General features: G+C 45.8%; 1 protein-coding gene across 1 annotated transcript in view; it reads right to left on the bottom strand.

Moving 5' to 3' along the window:
• Positions 1-15,144, bottom strand: part of LOC139252332 (probable G-protein coupled receptor 139) — a 36,384-nt gene extending 21,240 nt beyond the window's left edge. The window contains exons 1-2 of the mRNA XM_070873337.1: positions 15,075-15,144; positions 5,069-5,956 (exon numbers count right to left, since the gene is read on the bottom strand). Of these exons, the coding sequence (XP_070729438.1) occupies positions 5,069-5,956; positions 15,075-15,144 (958 nt within the window). The remainder of the gene's footprint in view (positions 1-5,068; positions 5,957-15,074) is intronic.
• Between the last annotated feature and the right edge of the window lie 2,766 nt (positions 15,145-17,910).

The raw sequence follows: 17,910 nt of genomic DNA, 5'->3' as shown, positions 1-17,910 counted from the left end.
GTGCCGGGCGAAGGACCCATGCTGTTTGGCAGGAGCTGGCTGGGAAAGATACACTGGAGCTAGGACAGTGTCCGGGTGCTTTCGTCCGTCATGTGCCCAGGGCCTAAGCAAGTTCCCCTCGCTGTTCGAACCAGGCATCAGGAAGTTCCAAGGAGCAAAAGTGCAGATCTATTTGATTCTGGGAGCACGACCCATCCATCACAAGGTGAGAGCGGTACCGTACATGATGAGAGATAGGTTGGAGATTGAGCTGGACAGGCTGCAACGAGCGGGCACCATTTCACCAATCGAATTCAATGTGTGGGCCAATCCGATTGTTCCAGTCCTCAAGGGAGATGGCACCATCAGAATCTGTGGTGATTACAAAGTAACTATCAATCGTTTCTCGCTGCAGGATCAATACCCGCTACCAAAGGCAGACGTGTTATTTGCGACGCTGGCAGGAGGATAAACATTCACGAAGCTGAACTTGACCTCAGCCTATATGACACAGGAGCTGGAGGAATCCTTGAAAGGCCTCACCTGCATCAACATTCACAAAGGTCTTTTCGTTTACAACAGATGCCCGTTTGGGATTCCATTGGCCGCGGCGATATTCCAGAGGAAAATGGAAAGCTTGCTGATGTCGGTCCCGTGCCAATATATGGGCCAATCCGATTGTTCCAGTCCTCAAGGAAGATGGCACAATCAGAATCTGTGGTGATTACAAAGTAACTATCAATCGTTTCTCGCTGCAGAATCAATACCCGCTACCAAAGGCAGATGTCCTATTTGCGACGCTGACTTGACTGTGGGTTTTGCTGGAGCGAGCAGGTTTTTCATGAGGTCATACGTTGATGCCCCACAAACGGTGAGGAGGATCGCCCTTCGTTTGGCAGCGTTCACTTCTCCCTCCAGCTCAATGGCCACGAAGTATTGGTCAAGTCGCTCCACGAAGGTTTCGCAATAATCTCCCTCCTAAAATTTCTCCAGGATGTCCACAGTTCTCTGCAATGTTGCATTGGGGTTCCTTATCTGTATCTTATTGCCAGTTGTTATGTCTTGGATAAAGAGTTAGACTGGATACCGCAAGCTCAAAGTGGGTGTGACCGTAGTCCTTTATTACAGATCTCAGGGTGGCCTCTCCAGACTGTGAGGCCTCCTTATATACAGGTGCTCCCAAGGGATTATGGGATCCTTTGGGACTCCAGGGGATAAGCCCTATGGTGGTTAGACATGATAATTACAGGTTTATGTACATAACAGTTAGTATGCAGGTACAGCAAGTGATCAGGAAAGCCAATGGAATCTTGGCCATTATTGCAACGGGGATGGAGTATAAAAGCAGGGAAGTCTTGTTACAGTTAGACAGAGTATTGGTGAGGCCACACCTGGAATACTGCGTGCAGTTTTGGTTTCCATATTTACGAAAGGATATACTTGCTTTGGACGCAGTTCAGAGAAGGTTCACTAGATTGATTCCGGAGATGAGGGGGTTGACTTATAAGGAAAGGTTGGGCCTCTACTCATTGGAATTCAGAAGAATGAGAGGTGATCTTAACGAAATATATAAGATTATGAGGGGGCTTGACAAGGTGGATGCAGAGAGGATGTTTCCACTGATGGGGGAGACTAGAACTAGAGGGCATAATCTTAAAATAAGGGGCCGCCCATTTAAAACTGAGATGAGGAGAAATTTCTTCTCTCAGAGGGTTATAAATCTGTGGAATTCTCTGCCCCAGAGAGCTGTGGAGGCTGGGTCATTGAATATATTTAAGGTGGAGATAGATTTTGGAGCGATAAGGGAGCGAAGGTTTATGGGGAGCGGGCGGGGAAGTGGAGCTGAGTCCATGATCAGATCAGCCATGATCTTATTAAATGGCGGAGCCGGCTCGAGGGACTCCTGCTTCTATTCCTTATGTTCTTATGTCCCTCTGCAAAGATTACTAATGTCGTCCCAATTGGCGCCAGGTGAGAACTCCCCTGCTGTCATACTCTGGGTACCGGGAGACGACAGATGCAGCGCGAGTCACTTCATTTGGTGAAATATTTGTGGAGATGAGCAGCCATGACTCACTCTAACATGAATAGGGCATATTCTAGTCCACATTGCATTCTGGGTACGGACGCCCACCATTGGGGCCCAGAATCGAGGAACGATCCTTTCAAAATCGGGCCAGAAAGAATCGCTTTTGTGAATTATGTATTTGAATGAAGTATTACAACGGTTTTACATTGGCTGAAGTTCGGGTCTGTCTCTGACCCATGAGAGATGAAAGTGGATAAAACAATGTGCAGCTCAAGCTCCGGCTCGCGTTCTATTTCTGCCACATCCAGCGGGCCGGATAGAATGACTTGGCTGGCAGGATATGGCCTATTTTGTCCACCAATGGTGCAGTAAATCGCAGCGATATTCTCGGCAGATGTCCCGGGGGCTCCTTTAGTGCAGTCATTGATTTTAGAAAGATAACCCAAAAGCCCTACTCGCAGGCTCAGGCTCGAGCAGCAACTTCAGGCTCGGTAACCTGCTTCCGCCTCGCTTTCGACTGCCTCATATATCGTACTGCGCATGCGCGAAAAGGGCCGGGGTCCAACGCTCGCACGCGCAGAAGGACACAAAGATCTTTGAGCAGAAATCACTTGGCTTTTCGGACGGCAGGCGCTGGCACTGATTGTGCTGTTCCCATTACCAGCTCCTCCTGACCCATCATTTGTTCCTTTGCTTGTCCCATTACCACCCCTTTTGCCTCGCACCATCATCCCTTTTCTCGTTCCATCCCTCCTGCTTCAACCCGATCACACACCTTCCCTTTCTTCTTTCCTCCCCTGCCCCTATCCCCGCCACTGCAATTGCTTCAAAACTATTTCATCTGTAATATTGTTCAGTTCTGACAACGTTTCTGAAACGTTACCTCTGTTTCACTCTCTACCAATGCTGCCTGACTTGCTGATTATTTTCTGCATTTTGCTTTCAGTGTAGAAACAGTAGAATAAAGCAGCTGAATGCGGAAGCAGAAATGGCCTCCTTCCGTGCTGTAAGTGTCTATGATTCTATGATTCTGTGGTTTGGGTACACTCAAGGTACATTCCCACAAGGGGGAAACCACAGCCCGAGCTCCCTGGATGACGACAGAGATAGGGAGTAAGATGAAGCGGAAAAAATGGGTTTTGGTTTGTGGGAAATTGGCGCCAGTAGTGGAGTAAGAGGGAGCTGTTCCATTGTCACGGACTCCACTTGGACAGTGCTGGGACGAGGGCCCTGGTGAATTGAATAACAAGGGCTGTAGAGAGGGCTTTAAACTAATTAGTGGGGGGGCGTTCAGGTGAGCGCAAATTTAAAAACTCAAAGAATAAGGAGAAGACAATAGTGCAGGGGAGCACTGAGGGAAATGAAAACCAGAGCATAACAGAAAGGAACAGAATGTATAAACATAGAGGTGAATCAGAAAGTGGGGTCAAAGCAGGAAAAAATGGCAAAAAAACAAATTTAAAAGCTCTTTATCTGAATGCACGCAGCATTCGTGACAAAATAGATGAGCTGATGGCACAAATAGATACGATTTGATAGCCATTATAGAGACGTGGTTGCAAGGTGACCAGGACTGGGAACTAATTATTCAGGGGTATTTGACAATTCAAAGGGACAGACAGAAAGGAAAATGAGGTGGGGTCGCTCTGTTAATAATGGATGATATCAGTGCATTAGTGAGAAACGATATTGGCTCAGAAGATCAAGATGTTGAATCAGTATGGTTGGAGATAAGGAATAATAAGGGGGAAAAGTCATTGATGGGCGTAGTTTATAGGTCCCCGGACAGTAGCTATATTGTTGGACGGAGCATAAATCAAGAAATAATGGAGGTTTGTAAAAAATGCATGGCAATAAGCATAGGCGATTTTAACCTTCATACTAATTGGACAAAGCAAATTGGCCAGGGTAGCACAGAAAGAAACATAGGAATCTATAGTGCAGAAAGAGGCCATTTCGGCCCATTTTATCTGTGCCGGCCGACAAAGAGTCGCACGTCCCTCGGTCAGCAGCCCTGAAGGTTACATATAAACCTATGAACAATGAACAATGGCAGAAAGGTAAAGAGCGTCCGGCCCAACTAGTCCGTCCCACACAACTGCGACATCCCCTGCACCGCAACAGTCTACACTCCACCCCAACCCGTGCTAGGCTCCGCCATCATTGAGGATGGGGATATTCATGGAGGCTCCTCCTCCTGTTAGTTATTTAATGGTCCACCACCATTCACGACTGGATGTGGCAGGACTGCCGACTAACCAACTTAACACAGGATCTGATTAGATTATACACAGGTTTCCTGTAATCATAAGGCAAACACTATTTTATTACTGAAGAATGCAGTCGAGGGCAACGGTCAGTTTGGAGAGTGAATCTAATTAGAAAACATTCGAGCAAGAGAGCTATAGTGGATAACACGTTCTGATTTGGGAACATGTGTATACATCATCCTTTTCAGGTGCGAGTGAGTACATTTAAAGTAGAGTTACTGCACAGACTCAGAACCGACATAATCTTTAGCTTTGGTCCTTCCCGCCTTAAAGAAGCAGCTGCTTGAGAAATATCCTGGATCTGTGAAATTAGTGAGTGTGAGTCAGGTTAGGGAGCGGGCGCGGATCTTTGCTGCAGGGACAGGACCGGCAAGTCAGTGAATGATAAACGTGACTTACATCATGTAGAAACATGTCAATTGCCACATACCAGGGTGAAGACAACAAACTAAAGAATGGGCGCTGGACCAAATTGTTTGGAATTCGAATCAATCTGGGAACCGCAACATGTTTTGGATTCCCTGGTGAACTCGCAGGGTTTTGTCATAAGAGCTGCTGTGATGTGAATGCTTAATTATTGCCTATAATAATGACATGCTTTGTTCCTATGAACATCAACAATAAATACTTTGAATCCTATTATTTCAAGGATTACATATTAACGTGTAAGTAAGAACGACCCAATTCTAGGACAGCCTGCCCACAGAGACTTGTGGAATAGGAAATAAACTGGAATTGTCAGGCAACGAATTCCGTCCAGTTTAATGTTTTAAAACTGGTGGTAAGTTACATAATTTCCCATTGAGTGTAACCAAATATTTCAGCCCTGTCTTCAGCTCCTCTCTGAACTTAGTCAGACTCAGGCCATAGATACACGTGTTTGTGGAGCAGCTCAGGAGCTGAAGCATGAATCCCATTTGTTGGGCGATGTAGACAGGATTACTGTAGTGTCTGTCTGTATATTCGTAATTCTGCAATTCCCATATTAAGGAATGTACAACATACGTCATCCAGAAGAGAATGAAATTGCCAGAGAGGGCAAACAACAAAACCATGGACTTCCTCCTGTTCTCCATCTCTGGGTCTCTCTGATTCTCAGTGTTCCGGATCCTCTTGCGGACTCTATTTGCCGCTATAATATGCCTGATGGTTAGAGCATTGAAGGACAGAATGAGGAAGATGGGAAATAAAGGGGTTATAATACTATCGATATACTCGTAAGCCTTCCAAAAAGTCGAAGTGTAATAGTCATCAGTTGTGACACAGAACCACGCAACACCATCAGTTATAAAGGAGGGCTGGTATGAAAAGTAAAAGGGAAGGCTCCTTAGACAAGCCACTGCCCACACGGCTGATAAAACCACAGCGGCTGTCCTCTCGGTGCAATATTTCGCTGTGAACCTGTGACAACAAATTGTTACAAAGCGATCGAAGGTGAAAGCGACTGTGAACCAAACCGAGCAGTCCCGTGCTGCGATGTACAGGACAAGAATGAGGGAACATATCGGAGTGATGTACAAGAAATTCATTGGGAAATAAATACTATTCATTCGCTTCAGTATCACATCAATGATAACCAGTGACAGATCGGCCGCTGCCATTCCCAGCAGGTAGCGAGCGATACATTTGGAGAGGCCGCACTTTCCTCGGGACAGGATCACAATCGTCACCAAGTTAACTGTAAAAAATTGGACAATCAGAAAGTTACAACCAGACTCTCCAAAAAGTCTGAGTTTAACAAAATACCAAGTGAGAAAAGCCCCTTCCCCACCTGCCACAATATTAACTTGTTTAAAGTCAAGCCTGCGCCGCTAGTTTAAATAATCAATACAGGTAAAAAGCTCATTAAAATATGAAAATTAGAAACTGAGGGAATTGGAATAACGCATCAGATTGTTCACTGAACGGATAATGCAACCAGACAGTTCAATCCATTCCAAACAGATCAATAAACCATTTAAAACCCTAATCTCTATGAACAGCGGTTTTGAATAATTTCTCACCATTTAAAACATATTCAGTTTTTCTATTCTTCCTACCAATGTGAATAACCTCACTGTTCCCCACATTATACTCTGTCTGCCACTTAATGTCCACTCGCTTACCCTGAATATATGCATTTGCAGGCTCTGTATCCACCTCAGAGTTACTGTCCCACCTAGCTGTGTATCGTCAGCAAACCTGGATACATTACTCTCCGTGCCTTCATCTATGTAATTGATACATATTGTAAATTAGTTGAGGTCCAAACACACTTCCTACAGCCTGCCAAACTGAACATGAGCCATTGATCCCAACTCTTTGTTTTCTGTCCTTCCTCTATACTCTATCCATGCTAACATATTACCCCCAAACCCATGAGCCTTTATCTTGTGCAACAATTTGTCATGTGGTACATTACCGCGATCAAGAATTAATCAGGATATCGGAGGGTAAAAAAGGAAAATAAAATTCAGCATACATAGATTTCTACCCAGAAGCACTTTGCAAAGCAGGGAGCCTGAAGGTGAAATGTAGATCAGGATGCAATTGCAGATACAGGGGGAGGGAGAAATATGAGAGGATGAGGGGAAGAAGAGTTGGATGGAGAGGGAGAGGGAGGATGAGGGGAGGGGAGGTGAAGAGGAATGCTGTGAGGGACAAGGATGTGGAGGTGACGGGATGGGGAAGGGGAGGGGAGAGTGATGGCGGGGAGAGTGATGGAGAAGAGAGTGATAGAGGGAAAATTGATGGAGCTGGAGAGAGATGGAGGGGAGAGTGATGGAGGGGGGATTGATGGAGGGGAGTGATGAAGGGGAGAGTGATGGAGAGGGGAGAGTGATGGAGAGGGGAGAGTGAAGGAGGGAAAACTGATGGAGGGGAGAGTGATGAGGGGGGAGGGGGGAGGAAGTGAGGAGAGGGGAAGTGGTGAGGAGCACGGGTCGATAACTCCAGTTTCCGGCAGAGTCCAAATTTTAATTGGAGTTGATTAAACAGCAGGACTATTATGTATATAATAACTCGAAAGACCTGTTGCTGTAAACTCACTCAGGTGTAAACCTGGTTCAACTTTATTCGTGCCTAAAGTGTGCACATGACATGGTACTCACTCTTATATACCAGGGCCTGCGCACATGCGCGTACACCTCGATGACCTCCGACAGTGTCGCCCCCTGGTGTCTAGTGACCCCAAGCATCAATACATAACAACATCCCCCTTCAAGATCTTTACAAATTAAGATGGTCTGGGGCTTTCTGCTCCTGAGTTGATCGTCTCAGTTCTGGGCGAGCGTTCTGAGTCAGTTATGACTGGAGGTCTGATGGGAGTGGTGATGACCATGTCAGAGACTGAAAGTCCAGATTCAGTAGTGACAGCAGAGTATTCTGATCAAGGAACATTGGCTGGCTGGTCACTGACTGCATTTTCCGCAAATGGTTTCAATTCATTGTGTGCCGCAGTTTTATCTGATCAACATGTTTCTTGCATATATGCCCATTGTTGAGCACGACAATAAACACTCTGTTACCCTCCTTGGCCGTAACAGTACCAGCGATCCACTTTGGACCTTGCCCATAATTCAGCACATAAACTGGATCGTTGACCAAGATGTCACATGACATTGCAGCATGATCATGATATCATTGCTGATTTTGATGTCTGTTTTCAACATGATCATTCAAATCAGGATGGACAAGAGAAAGCTTGTTCTTGAGACTTCACTTCATCAGTAGTTCAGCAGGGGAGACCTCGGTAAGTGTGTGGTGACTTGTCCTGTAACTAAGCAATATACGTGACAAATGAGTCTGCAATGAACCCTGGGTCACGTGTTTCATGCTTTGCTTGATCGTTTGAACTGCTAGCTCTGCTTGACCATTAGAAGCAGGTTTGAATAGAGCAGACCTTATATGTCTGATACCATTGAGTTTCCTGAACTCCTGAAACTCCAGACTTGTGAAGCATGATCTGTTATCGCTCACAACAATGTCAGGCAAACCATGAGTAGCAAACATGACACCAAGGCTCTCAATAGTAGCTGCAGACATACTGGATGACATAATAATACACTCTACCCACTTTGAATGTGCATTCACCACAACAAAAAACATATTTCCTAGGAAAGGGCCTGCAAAATTGATGTGTATCCTCGACCATGGTTTAGATGGCCACGACCAAAGACTCAGCGGAAATTCTGCTGGTACTTTACTTAGCTGCATGCAGGCATTGCAATGATGCACACATGATTCCAGATCAGAGTCAATTCCAGGCCACCAAAAATGAGCCCTAGCAATGGTTTTCATCATGACAATGCCTGGATGAGTGCTACTTAGTTCATCTACAAATTTTTCTCTGCCTTTCTTAGGCATAACAACACGATTGCCCCACAGTAGACAATCTGACTGAATGGACAGTTCATCTTTGCGACGGTTGTAAGCTTTGATCTCATCACACAACTCCATAGTTATTGCAGACCAATCACCACTGAGGACACACCGTTTCACAACCGATAAAATAAGGTCATGGCTGGTCCAGATCCTAACTTGTTGAGCAGTGACAGGGGTACCTTCTTTCTCAAAAGCATCCATTCTTAGCAGTAGATCTGCAGGTTGAGGCATCTCCATATCTGGTGTGGGCAAAGGCAGATGACTCAGTGCATCGGCACAATTCTCAGTGTCCAGTCTGTGGCGAATGACATAATCATAGGCAGACAACGTCTGAATATGGGACGATGCATTGGTATTGATACTTTTGTTTTCCGTAAACAATGAAATGAGTGGCTTGTGATCCATTTCAATTTCAAAATGAAGACCAAGCAGGTACTGATGCATCGTTTTGACCCCATATACACAGGCCAAAGCTTCTTTTTCTACCATGCTGTAAGCTCTTTCCGTTTTTGACAAACTGCTCGAAACACACGCAACAGGTTGTAGCTTACCCGACTCATTTGTTTGTTGGAATGAGTACACAGCCAACCCCATATGATGAAGTACCACAGGCCAATACAAGACGCTTACACAGATCACAGTGAACAAGCAGTTTGTTTGAACAGAGCAGATTCTTAGCTTTCTCAAAAGTTCTATCTTGAGATACACCCCAGACCCAGTTGTCTGAGCAGCATGTGCAGTGGCTCTAGTAAGGTGCTTAATCCGGGTAAAACATTATTGAAGTAGTTGGGTAGCCCAAGGAATGAACACAGCTTCATCACATACTGAGTTCTGGGTGCAATTTTTATGGCCTTGGTTTTCGAATCGGTGGGCCTGATACCATCAGCAGCAATCATCCTTCCCAGGAATTCAACTTCAGTTGCCATGAAGACACACTTCGATCGTTTCATCCTGAGTCCCACTTTGTCCAAACGATGTAGGGCTTTTTCAAGATTGTTCAGATGTTCAGCAGTGTTGCCACCTTTGACCAGAATGTCATCTTGAAACACGACGGTTCTAGGAACGGACATCAGTAGACTCTTCATGTTCCTCTGAAATATGGCAGCAGCCAAACGGATTCCAAAAGGACACCTCTTGTAGACAAACAGTCCTTTATGGGTGTTGATGCAAGTGAGTTTCTTCGAAGTGTCAACAAGCTCCTGTGTCATATAGGCCGACATCAGATCCAGAACGACTTTCCACCAGCTAGCATTGCAAACAGGTCATCAACCTTCAGTAGTGGATACTGATCCTGTTTCAAAAATTGGTTGATCGTAACCTTATAGTCTCCACAGATCCTAACAGTGCCATCATTCTTTATCACAGGAACAAATGACTGGCCCATTCATTAAATTCTGTCGGTGATATGACCCCTTCACATTGGAGTCTGTCAAGCTCAATTTCAACCTTCTCCCTCATTATGTACGGAAGAGACCGAGCTTTGTGATAGACCGGTCTTGCATCAGAATCCAGGTGAAACCAGCAAAATTGCCAAAGTCCAGTTCAAGCAAAGAAGGAAACTTCTTCAGCACTTGAACACACAAAGTGCCATCCACCTAAGACAATGTATTGATATCATTCCAGTCCCATTTGATTTTTTGAGCCAATTCCTGCCGAACAGTGTTGGACCATTGCCTGGGATGATCAATAATGGTAAATTATGAACCACACCATCATACGACACCTTGATTACTGCACTGCCAATCAGCAGTATGAGTTCCTTAATGTAAATACCCAACTTGGCATTGACTGGACTCAGCTTATGCTTCACAGCCTCAGTGTCCCACAGCTTGTTGAATGTTCTTTGGCTCATTATCGATTGACTCGCTCCCGTGTCCAGCTCCATTGATACAGGCACGCCATTTAGCTTTACATTAGCCATTATTGGTTGGCTCTTTGTCAGGAACGAATACAGACCATACACTTCCTCCTCGGATATTTCGGATTGCATATCCGGGCCAGCACTAGACAGGCCTTTGTCACCAATGTGATGACCAGCAGCATCCTTGCTCAGTTGTGGGCACATTCGCTAAAGATGGCCCACTTTCGAACAGCTGTTACAGATGTACTTTTTAAACCAACACTGATGAGGCCGATGATTGCCCCCACAATGCCAACAGGGTGAAATCGGATTCGTACCAGTTGGTGGACTTTGAGCAGCTACAGGTTTCACATAAGCAGTCAAGTAGGCCCTGCCACAAACTGCTCTGCCAGGCGACGACACATTCTTGTTTACAGTGCTTGCCATGGAGCTCCGAATCTCGATGATATCTGCCTTAAATTATCTTCAGTCGCCATGCATGCCTGGGCTCAAATCCAGTGTTTCTGCAGCCAATAATTGTCGAAGGATCACATCATGGTTGATGTCTGTGATGAAGAAATCTCCAAGCATGTCTTCCAATGCATTTCCAAACATACACGGCTCAGCCAGACATCTTAGGTCGGCGACAAATCCCGACACATCCTGGCCCTCAGCACAAACATGTGTGTCGAAGCGATAGCGTGAGATGATGATCCCCTCTTTTGGCTTGAGATGTTTACGCACTAGAGTGCACAACTCTTCGTAGTCTTTGTCCGTTGGACGTGGAGGTGAGAAAAGACTCTTTATAAGGCCATGAATTATTGGACCACAAAGAGTGAGGAAAACTGCCCTGCGCCTAACTGTGTCACGAGCTTCCTCCATTTTGCTGACCACAAAGCATTGATCCAGGCAGTCGATAATATCCGTCCAATCCTCACCATCCATGAATCTCTCTAAAATTCCAATGGTGCCCATTGTGCATGCAAAGGTTCTTAAGTTACCTCGTCGACAAATGTTACGTATATAATAACTCGAAAGACTTGTTACTGCTCACTCAGGTGTCAACCTGGTACAACTGTATTCGCGCCCAAATCATACACATGACATGGTACTTGCTCTTATATACCAGGTCCCGAGCACAAGCGCGTACAGGCCAATGACCTCCGACAGTGGCGCCCCCTGGTGTCTAGTGACCCCAAGCATCAATACATAACGGACAAAGGTTCAATCAGTAACTTTCTCACAATGTTCCAAGCTGCATTTTATTCTCTTTTTTGGTTCGACTTCAAACTCCTCAACTCAGCATACCAGTACCCTCGGTCACTGCCTCTCGCTGTTTGAGTTCCCTGCTCTCTGCCTCTCGCTGTCTCAGTTTCTTGCTCCCTGCCTCTCGCTGTTTGAGTTCCCTGCTCCTTGTCTCTCTGTGTCTCAGTTCCCTGCTCTCGTCTTCTGCCTCTCTCTGTTTGAGTTCCCTGCTCCCTGTCTCTCTCTGTGTCTCAGTTCCCTGCTCTCGTCTTCTGCCTCTCTCTGTTTGAGTTCCCTGCTCCCTGTCTCTCTGTGTCTCAGTTCCCTGCTCTCGTCTTCTGCCTCTCTCTGTTTGAGTTCCCTGCTCCCTGCCTCTCGCTGTCTCAGTTTCTTGCTCCCTGCCTCTCTCTGTTTGAGTTCCCTGCTCCTTGTCTCTCTGTGTCTCAGTTCCCTGCTCTCGTCTTCTGCCTCTCTCTGATTGAGTTCCCTGCTCTCTGTCTCTGTGTCTCAGTTCCCTGCTCTCGTCTTCTGCCTCTCTCTGTCTGAGTTCCCTGCTCCCTGTTTCTCTGTGTCTCAGTTCCCTGCTCTCGTCTTCTGCCTCTCTCTGTTTGAGTTCCCTGCTCCCTGTCTCTCTCTGTCTCAGTTCCCTGCTCTCGGAGATGCTGAGATCCAACAGACCCCGGAGTTTGCGCCACCCCCTTGGTGTTCATCACCCACAAACGTCCAGTCCTGCAACTCGGGGGATTTCCCGGTTGGGTCGCAGTTCCAGCGCAGTGTAGAACAAGGCTTTCATATTTGACCTAAATCCGCTCCTTGAGACGGACGGTGGTGTTCTGGGGAACCCACGGCTGTTTCCGCCGACTTCCTGGTGAGCGGACGATTGCTGAGCGACAGACGGGCTGAATACTGAGTGTGTCCACCCGATACAGCCCGGCTCCGAGTGATGGGAGGTGGTTAGTGATTATGATTGGAAGAGGATAAACAGCAGTTTCTCACATTGAAGGAAATCAATAACAACAACTTGTGTTTATATAGCGCCTGTGACGTAGTAAAACGTCCCAAGGCGCGTCACAGGTGCTTATGTGACAACAATCCTGGTCAGTTTCTCGGTGACACGGGGCAGAATAACAGCATGTGCCCATGGACCTGGTTCACGTTTCAAGGTGTTTCGGATCCGACTTATGTGCAGAGGCCAGATATCCATCCACATTAATGCACCGAACCTGGTAAACAGGGCGACTGAGCTGCGGGCACAACTTGCTCCATGTGATTCATATATAGCGGCAATAACGGAGACCTGGCTCAAGGAGGGGGAGGTTGTCCACTTATTGCCTTGGCTACAAGATATTCACGGAAGATAGGGTAGAAAATGAAAGGCTGTGGCTGGCAGTATTGACCAAAGAGACTACTGTAGCACTGGAGAGGGGTGATGTAATTGAGGGGTCAAAAACGTAATCTATGTATTTAGAATAAAGTAACAATAGAGAAGCTGTTACACTACTGGTGTGTACTATAGGCCACCAGATAGTGGGAAGGAGATAGAGGAGAAAATGTTCAGGCAAATTGCAGAATCATGCAAGAACTACAGAGTCGTGATAATGGGTGATCTCAGTTATCCTGATGTAGATGGGATAGTAACAGTGCAAAGGGTAAAGAGCGGGAGGAATTCCTGAAATGTGTACAAGAGAACTTTGTTGATCAGTGTGTTTCAGCCCAATGAGAAAGGAAGCAGTGCTGATCTAATTCTGTGGAGTGGGGCAGTGGAACATGATTCAGTGCGAGAACATTTGGAGAACAGTGATCATAATATTATTCAGAACAGTTATGGAAAAGGACAAGGAACAATCAAACGTAAAATTAATTAACTGGAGGAGGGTAGACTTCAGTAAGTTGAAAATGGGTTTTGGACAGATGGATTGGAATCAAAAAAATGGTCGGAATAACAGAAATTGAACAACGGAGGCCTTCAAAGAGTTTATGGTTCGGATAACGATATAAGATTCTGAAGGAGATTGACAGGGTAGAGGCTAAGAGTCTGTTTCCCCATGTCTGGTGAGTCTAGGGCTTGGGGGCACCGTCTCAGGGTAAGGGGTTGGCCATTTAAGACTGAGATGAGGAGAAATGTCTTCACCCAGAGGGTTGTGAATGTTTGGTATTCTGTGCCCCAAAATGCTGTGGATGCTGAGACTCTGAACATATTCAATGCTGAGATCGATAGATTTTTGGGCCCGAGGGGAATCCAGGGAAATGGAGATCGGGCAGGAAAGTGGAGTTGAGGTCAATGATCAGCCATGATCTTAGTCAATGGCGGAGCAGGCTCGAAGGGCATATGACCTACTCCTGCTCCTAATTCTTATGTTCCTATAAAGAATAGACACATTCCCATGAGGGTGGAAGGAAAGACAACCAAAGATACATATAGAGATTCAAATTGGACAGCAGATTGGAAAAGGAGGCTTATATCAAATATAAGGTCCATAATACACCAGAGAACCAAACTGATGATAGAAAGTTCTTTAAAAAGGTAGTAAGACAAGCAAATAGAATAGGGGGCATAGTCTCAGGATGTGTTGGCCAACATAAAAAGGACCCCACAATCAATATTAAGAATATAAATAGTAAAACAGTAGTTCGAGGAAGGCTGGACCCATTATGGACCAAAAGCGATTATTTTGTGGATGCAGAGGGCATGCCTGAGGTATTAAATCAGAACTTTACATCAATCTTCACAGAATAGTATCCTGCTAACCTTCCTATCCATCCAATGACGGCACTTCTGACGGTGTACTGAACTTGGAGTGCTCAATTAACTGGAGTGGGACTTGTCCCACGAACTTCTGACTCAGAAGCGACAGTGCTTCTGCTGAACCACAGCTGTCAATGGCACAGGCGGCTGTGAATCAATGTGTTGAATTCACCATCCAACAGCCCAGAGCGATACTGTGTCTGATCCAGAAACTGGCAACTTGCGGTAATTCATGACCAAGCGGAGTGGAGCTGAGCTGAGCATTTCCTGACCTTGAGTGCTAACCTCTTACTAGCTGTAACTGGTAATACAAAGGTCATGTTCATAATTCTATACATTTCTAAACATTACACTTTTTCACAATCCGACTAATATGTATACTCCATGTAATGCACACGTCCGTTCCAGCAGGAAAAACAACAATGAGACATGATTTCGGGTCGAAATTTTAACACAGTTTATAATTTCAATAAAACATTGCGGTTAAATAAATGGAAAAATACCAGACACTGGACTGATACAATTAAATAGAGGATTATCGCACAAGGACAACATCAACAGCCGTTCGACCCATTTACACAGGAACTGGTTCCATTTCCTTACCCGTGATGCCAACTGCTGCAAGGAGAGGGTAGTAAATACGTTCTATCTGAAAGATGACTGCGTAGCTCATGTTCTGTGTGTGGGAGTGTTCTATGTAGCGCTGGCAACCAGGCTCTTAATGACAAGTATAAATTCGGTCAAAGGAGCTCATACTTATACCAAAGGGGAACCGCCGCTGGGACCATCAGAGATATTAGTTACAGTCAGTTAAACAAACTGATTTAATCAACTGTTCTCCCCAAAGCTTTATTATGTCACACAGTCTGTGTTATGGGATGTTCCAAACAATAACCTATAATATTGGTTTAGAATTTCTTCAGAAAACACGGCAAACACACTTCTTACTGCTTGCCAAACTGAACATGACCCATTGATCCCGACTCTCTGTTTTCTGTCCTTCCCCTAGCCTCTATCCATGCTAACATATTACCCCCAACTCCATGAGCCTTTATCTTAGAAATATAGAAACATAGAAAATAGGTGCAGGAGTAGGCCCTTCGGCCCTTCGAGCCTGCACCACCATTCAATAAGATCATGGCTGATCATTCACCTCAGTACCCCTTTCCTGCTTTCTCTCCACACCCCTTGACCCCTTTAGCCATATCTAACTCCCTCTTGAATATATCCAATGAACTGGCATCAATAACTCTCTGCGGTAGGGAATTCCACAGGTCAACAACTCTCAGAGTGAAGAAGTTTCTCCTCATCTCAGTCCTAAATGGCTTACTCCTTATCCTTAGACTGTGTTCTGGACTTCCACAACATCGGAGTGAGTGTGCATGAGTGGGAGAGTGAGTGAATGAGTGAGTGGGTGATTGAGTGGGTGGGTGAGTGAGTGAATGAATGAGTGGGTGTGAGTGAGTGAGTGAGTGAGTGGGAGAGTGAGTGAGTGAGTGGGTGCGAGTGAGTGGGTGGGTGGGTGAGTGAGTGGGAGTGAGTGAATGAGTGAGAGTGAGTGGGTGGGTGAGTGAGTGAGTAAGTGGGTTGGTGAATGAGTATGTGGGTGGGTGAGTGAGTTGGTGAGTGGGTGAGTGAGTGAGTGAGTGGGTGGGTGGATGAGTGAGTGAATGAGTGTGAGTGTGTGGGTGAGTGGGTGAGTGAGTAAGTGAGTTTAAGTGAGTGGGTAGGTGAGTGAGTGAATGGGTGTGAGTGGGTGGGTGAGTGAGTGAGTGAGTTTGAGTGAATGGGTGAGTGAGTGAGTGAATGGGTGTGAGTGGGAGGGTGAGTGGGTGAGTGAGTGAGTGAGTGGGTGGGTGGATAAGTGAGTGAATGGGTGTGAGTGGGTGGGTGAGTGAGTTAGTGAGTGAGTGAGTGAGTGGGTGTGTGAGTGAGTGAGTGGGTGGGTGAGTGAGTGAGTGAGTTTGAGTGAGTGGGTGGGTGAGTGAGTGAATTAGTGTGAGTTGGTGGGTGAGTGAGTTGGTGAGTGGGTGCGTGAGTGGGTGGGTGAGTGAATGAGTGTGTGTTGGTGGGTGAGTGAGTTGGTGAGTGGGTGGGTGAGTGGGTGGGTGAGTGAGTGAGTGGGTGGATGAGTGAGTGAATGAGTGTGAGTTGGTGGGTGAATGAGTTGGTGAGTGGGTGGGTGAGTGGGTGGGTGAGTGAGTGAGTGGGTGGGTGAGTGAATGAGTGAGTTCTGCAACATTTTCCAACATTCCATGAACTCTGGATCAGTTCCCATGGAATGGAAGGTCGCTAATTTAACCCCACTTTTTTAAAAAGGAGGGATAGGGAAAACAGGGAATTATAATCTGTTTAGCCTGACATCGGGAGTGGGGAAAATGTTGGAATCAATTATTAAAGATATAATAGCAGCACATTTGGAAAGGAGTGACAGGATCAGTCCAAGTCAGCATGGATTTATGAAAGGTAAATCATGCTTGACAAATCTTTTGGAATTTTTTGAGGATGTAACTAGTAGAGTGGTCAAGGGAGAACCAGTGGATGTGGTGTATTTGGACTTGCAAAAGGCTTTTGACAAGGTCCCACACAAGAGATTAGTGTGCAAAATTAAAGCACATGGTGTTGGGGGTAATGTACTGACGTGGATACAGAACTGGTTGGCAGACAGGAAGCAAAGAGTACGAATAAATGGGTCCTTTTCAGAATGGCAGGCAGTCACTAGTGGGGTACCGCAAGGTTCAGTGCTGAGACCCCAGCTATTTACAGTATACATTAATGGTTTAGACAAAGGAATTGAATGTAATATCTCCAAGTTTGCAGATGACACTAAACTGGGTGACAGTGTGAGCTGTGAGGAGGATGCTAAGAGGCTGCAGGGTGAATTGGACAGGTTAGGTGAGTGGGCAAATGCATGACAGATGCAGTATAATGTAGATAAATGTGAGGTTATCCACGTTAGTGGCAAAAACAGGAAGGCAGAATATTATCTGAATGGTGACAGATTAAGAAAAGGGGAGGTGCAACGAGACCTGGGTGTCATGGTTCATCAGTCATTGAAGGTCGGCATGCAGGTACAGCAGACGGTGAAGAAGGAAAATAGCATGTTGGCCTTCATAGCGAGAGGATTTGAGTATAGGAGCAGGGAGATCTTACTGCAGTTGTAAAGGGCCTTGGTGAGGACATTGTGTGCAGTTTTGGTCTCCTAATCTGAGGAAGGATATTCTTGCTATTGAGGGAGCGCAGCGAAGGTTCACCAGACTGATTCCCGGGATGGCAGGACTGACAGATGAACAAAGGCTGTGTCGGCTAGGTTTATATTGACTGGAATTTAGAAGAATGAGATCTCATAGAAACATTTAAATATCTGACGGGATTGGACTGGTTAGATGCAGGAAGAATGTTCCTGATGTTGGGGAAGTCCAGAACCAGGGGTTACAGT

This window comes from Pristiophorus japonicus, unplaced genomic scaffold (genome assembly GCF_044704955.1).
Source record: "Pristiophorus japonicus isolate sPriJap1 unplaced genomic scaffold, sPriJap1.hap1 HAP1_SCAFFOLD_455, whole genome shotgun sequence".
Classification (NCBI taxonomy): domain Eukaryota; kingdom Metazoa; phylum Chordata; class Chondrichthyes; family Pristiophoridae; genus Pristiophorus; species Pristiophorus japonicus.
The sequence above is the reverse complement of the archived record's forward strand: the minus strand, read 5'-3'. Positions and strand labels throughout refer to the sequence as shown.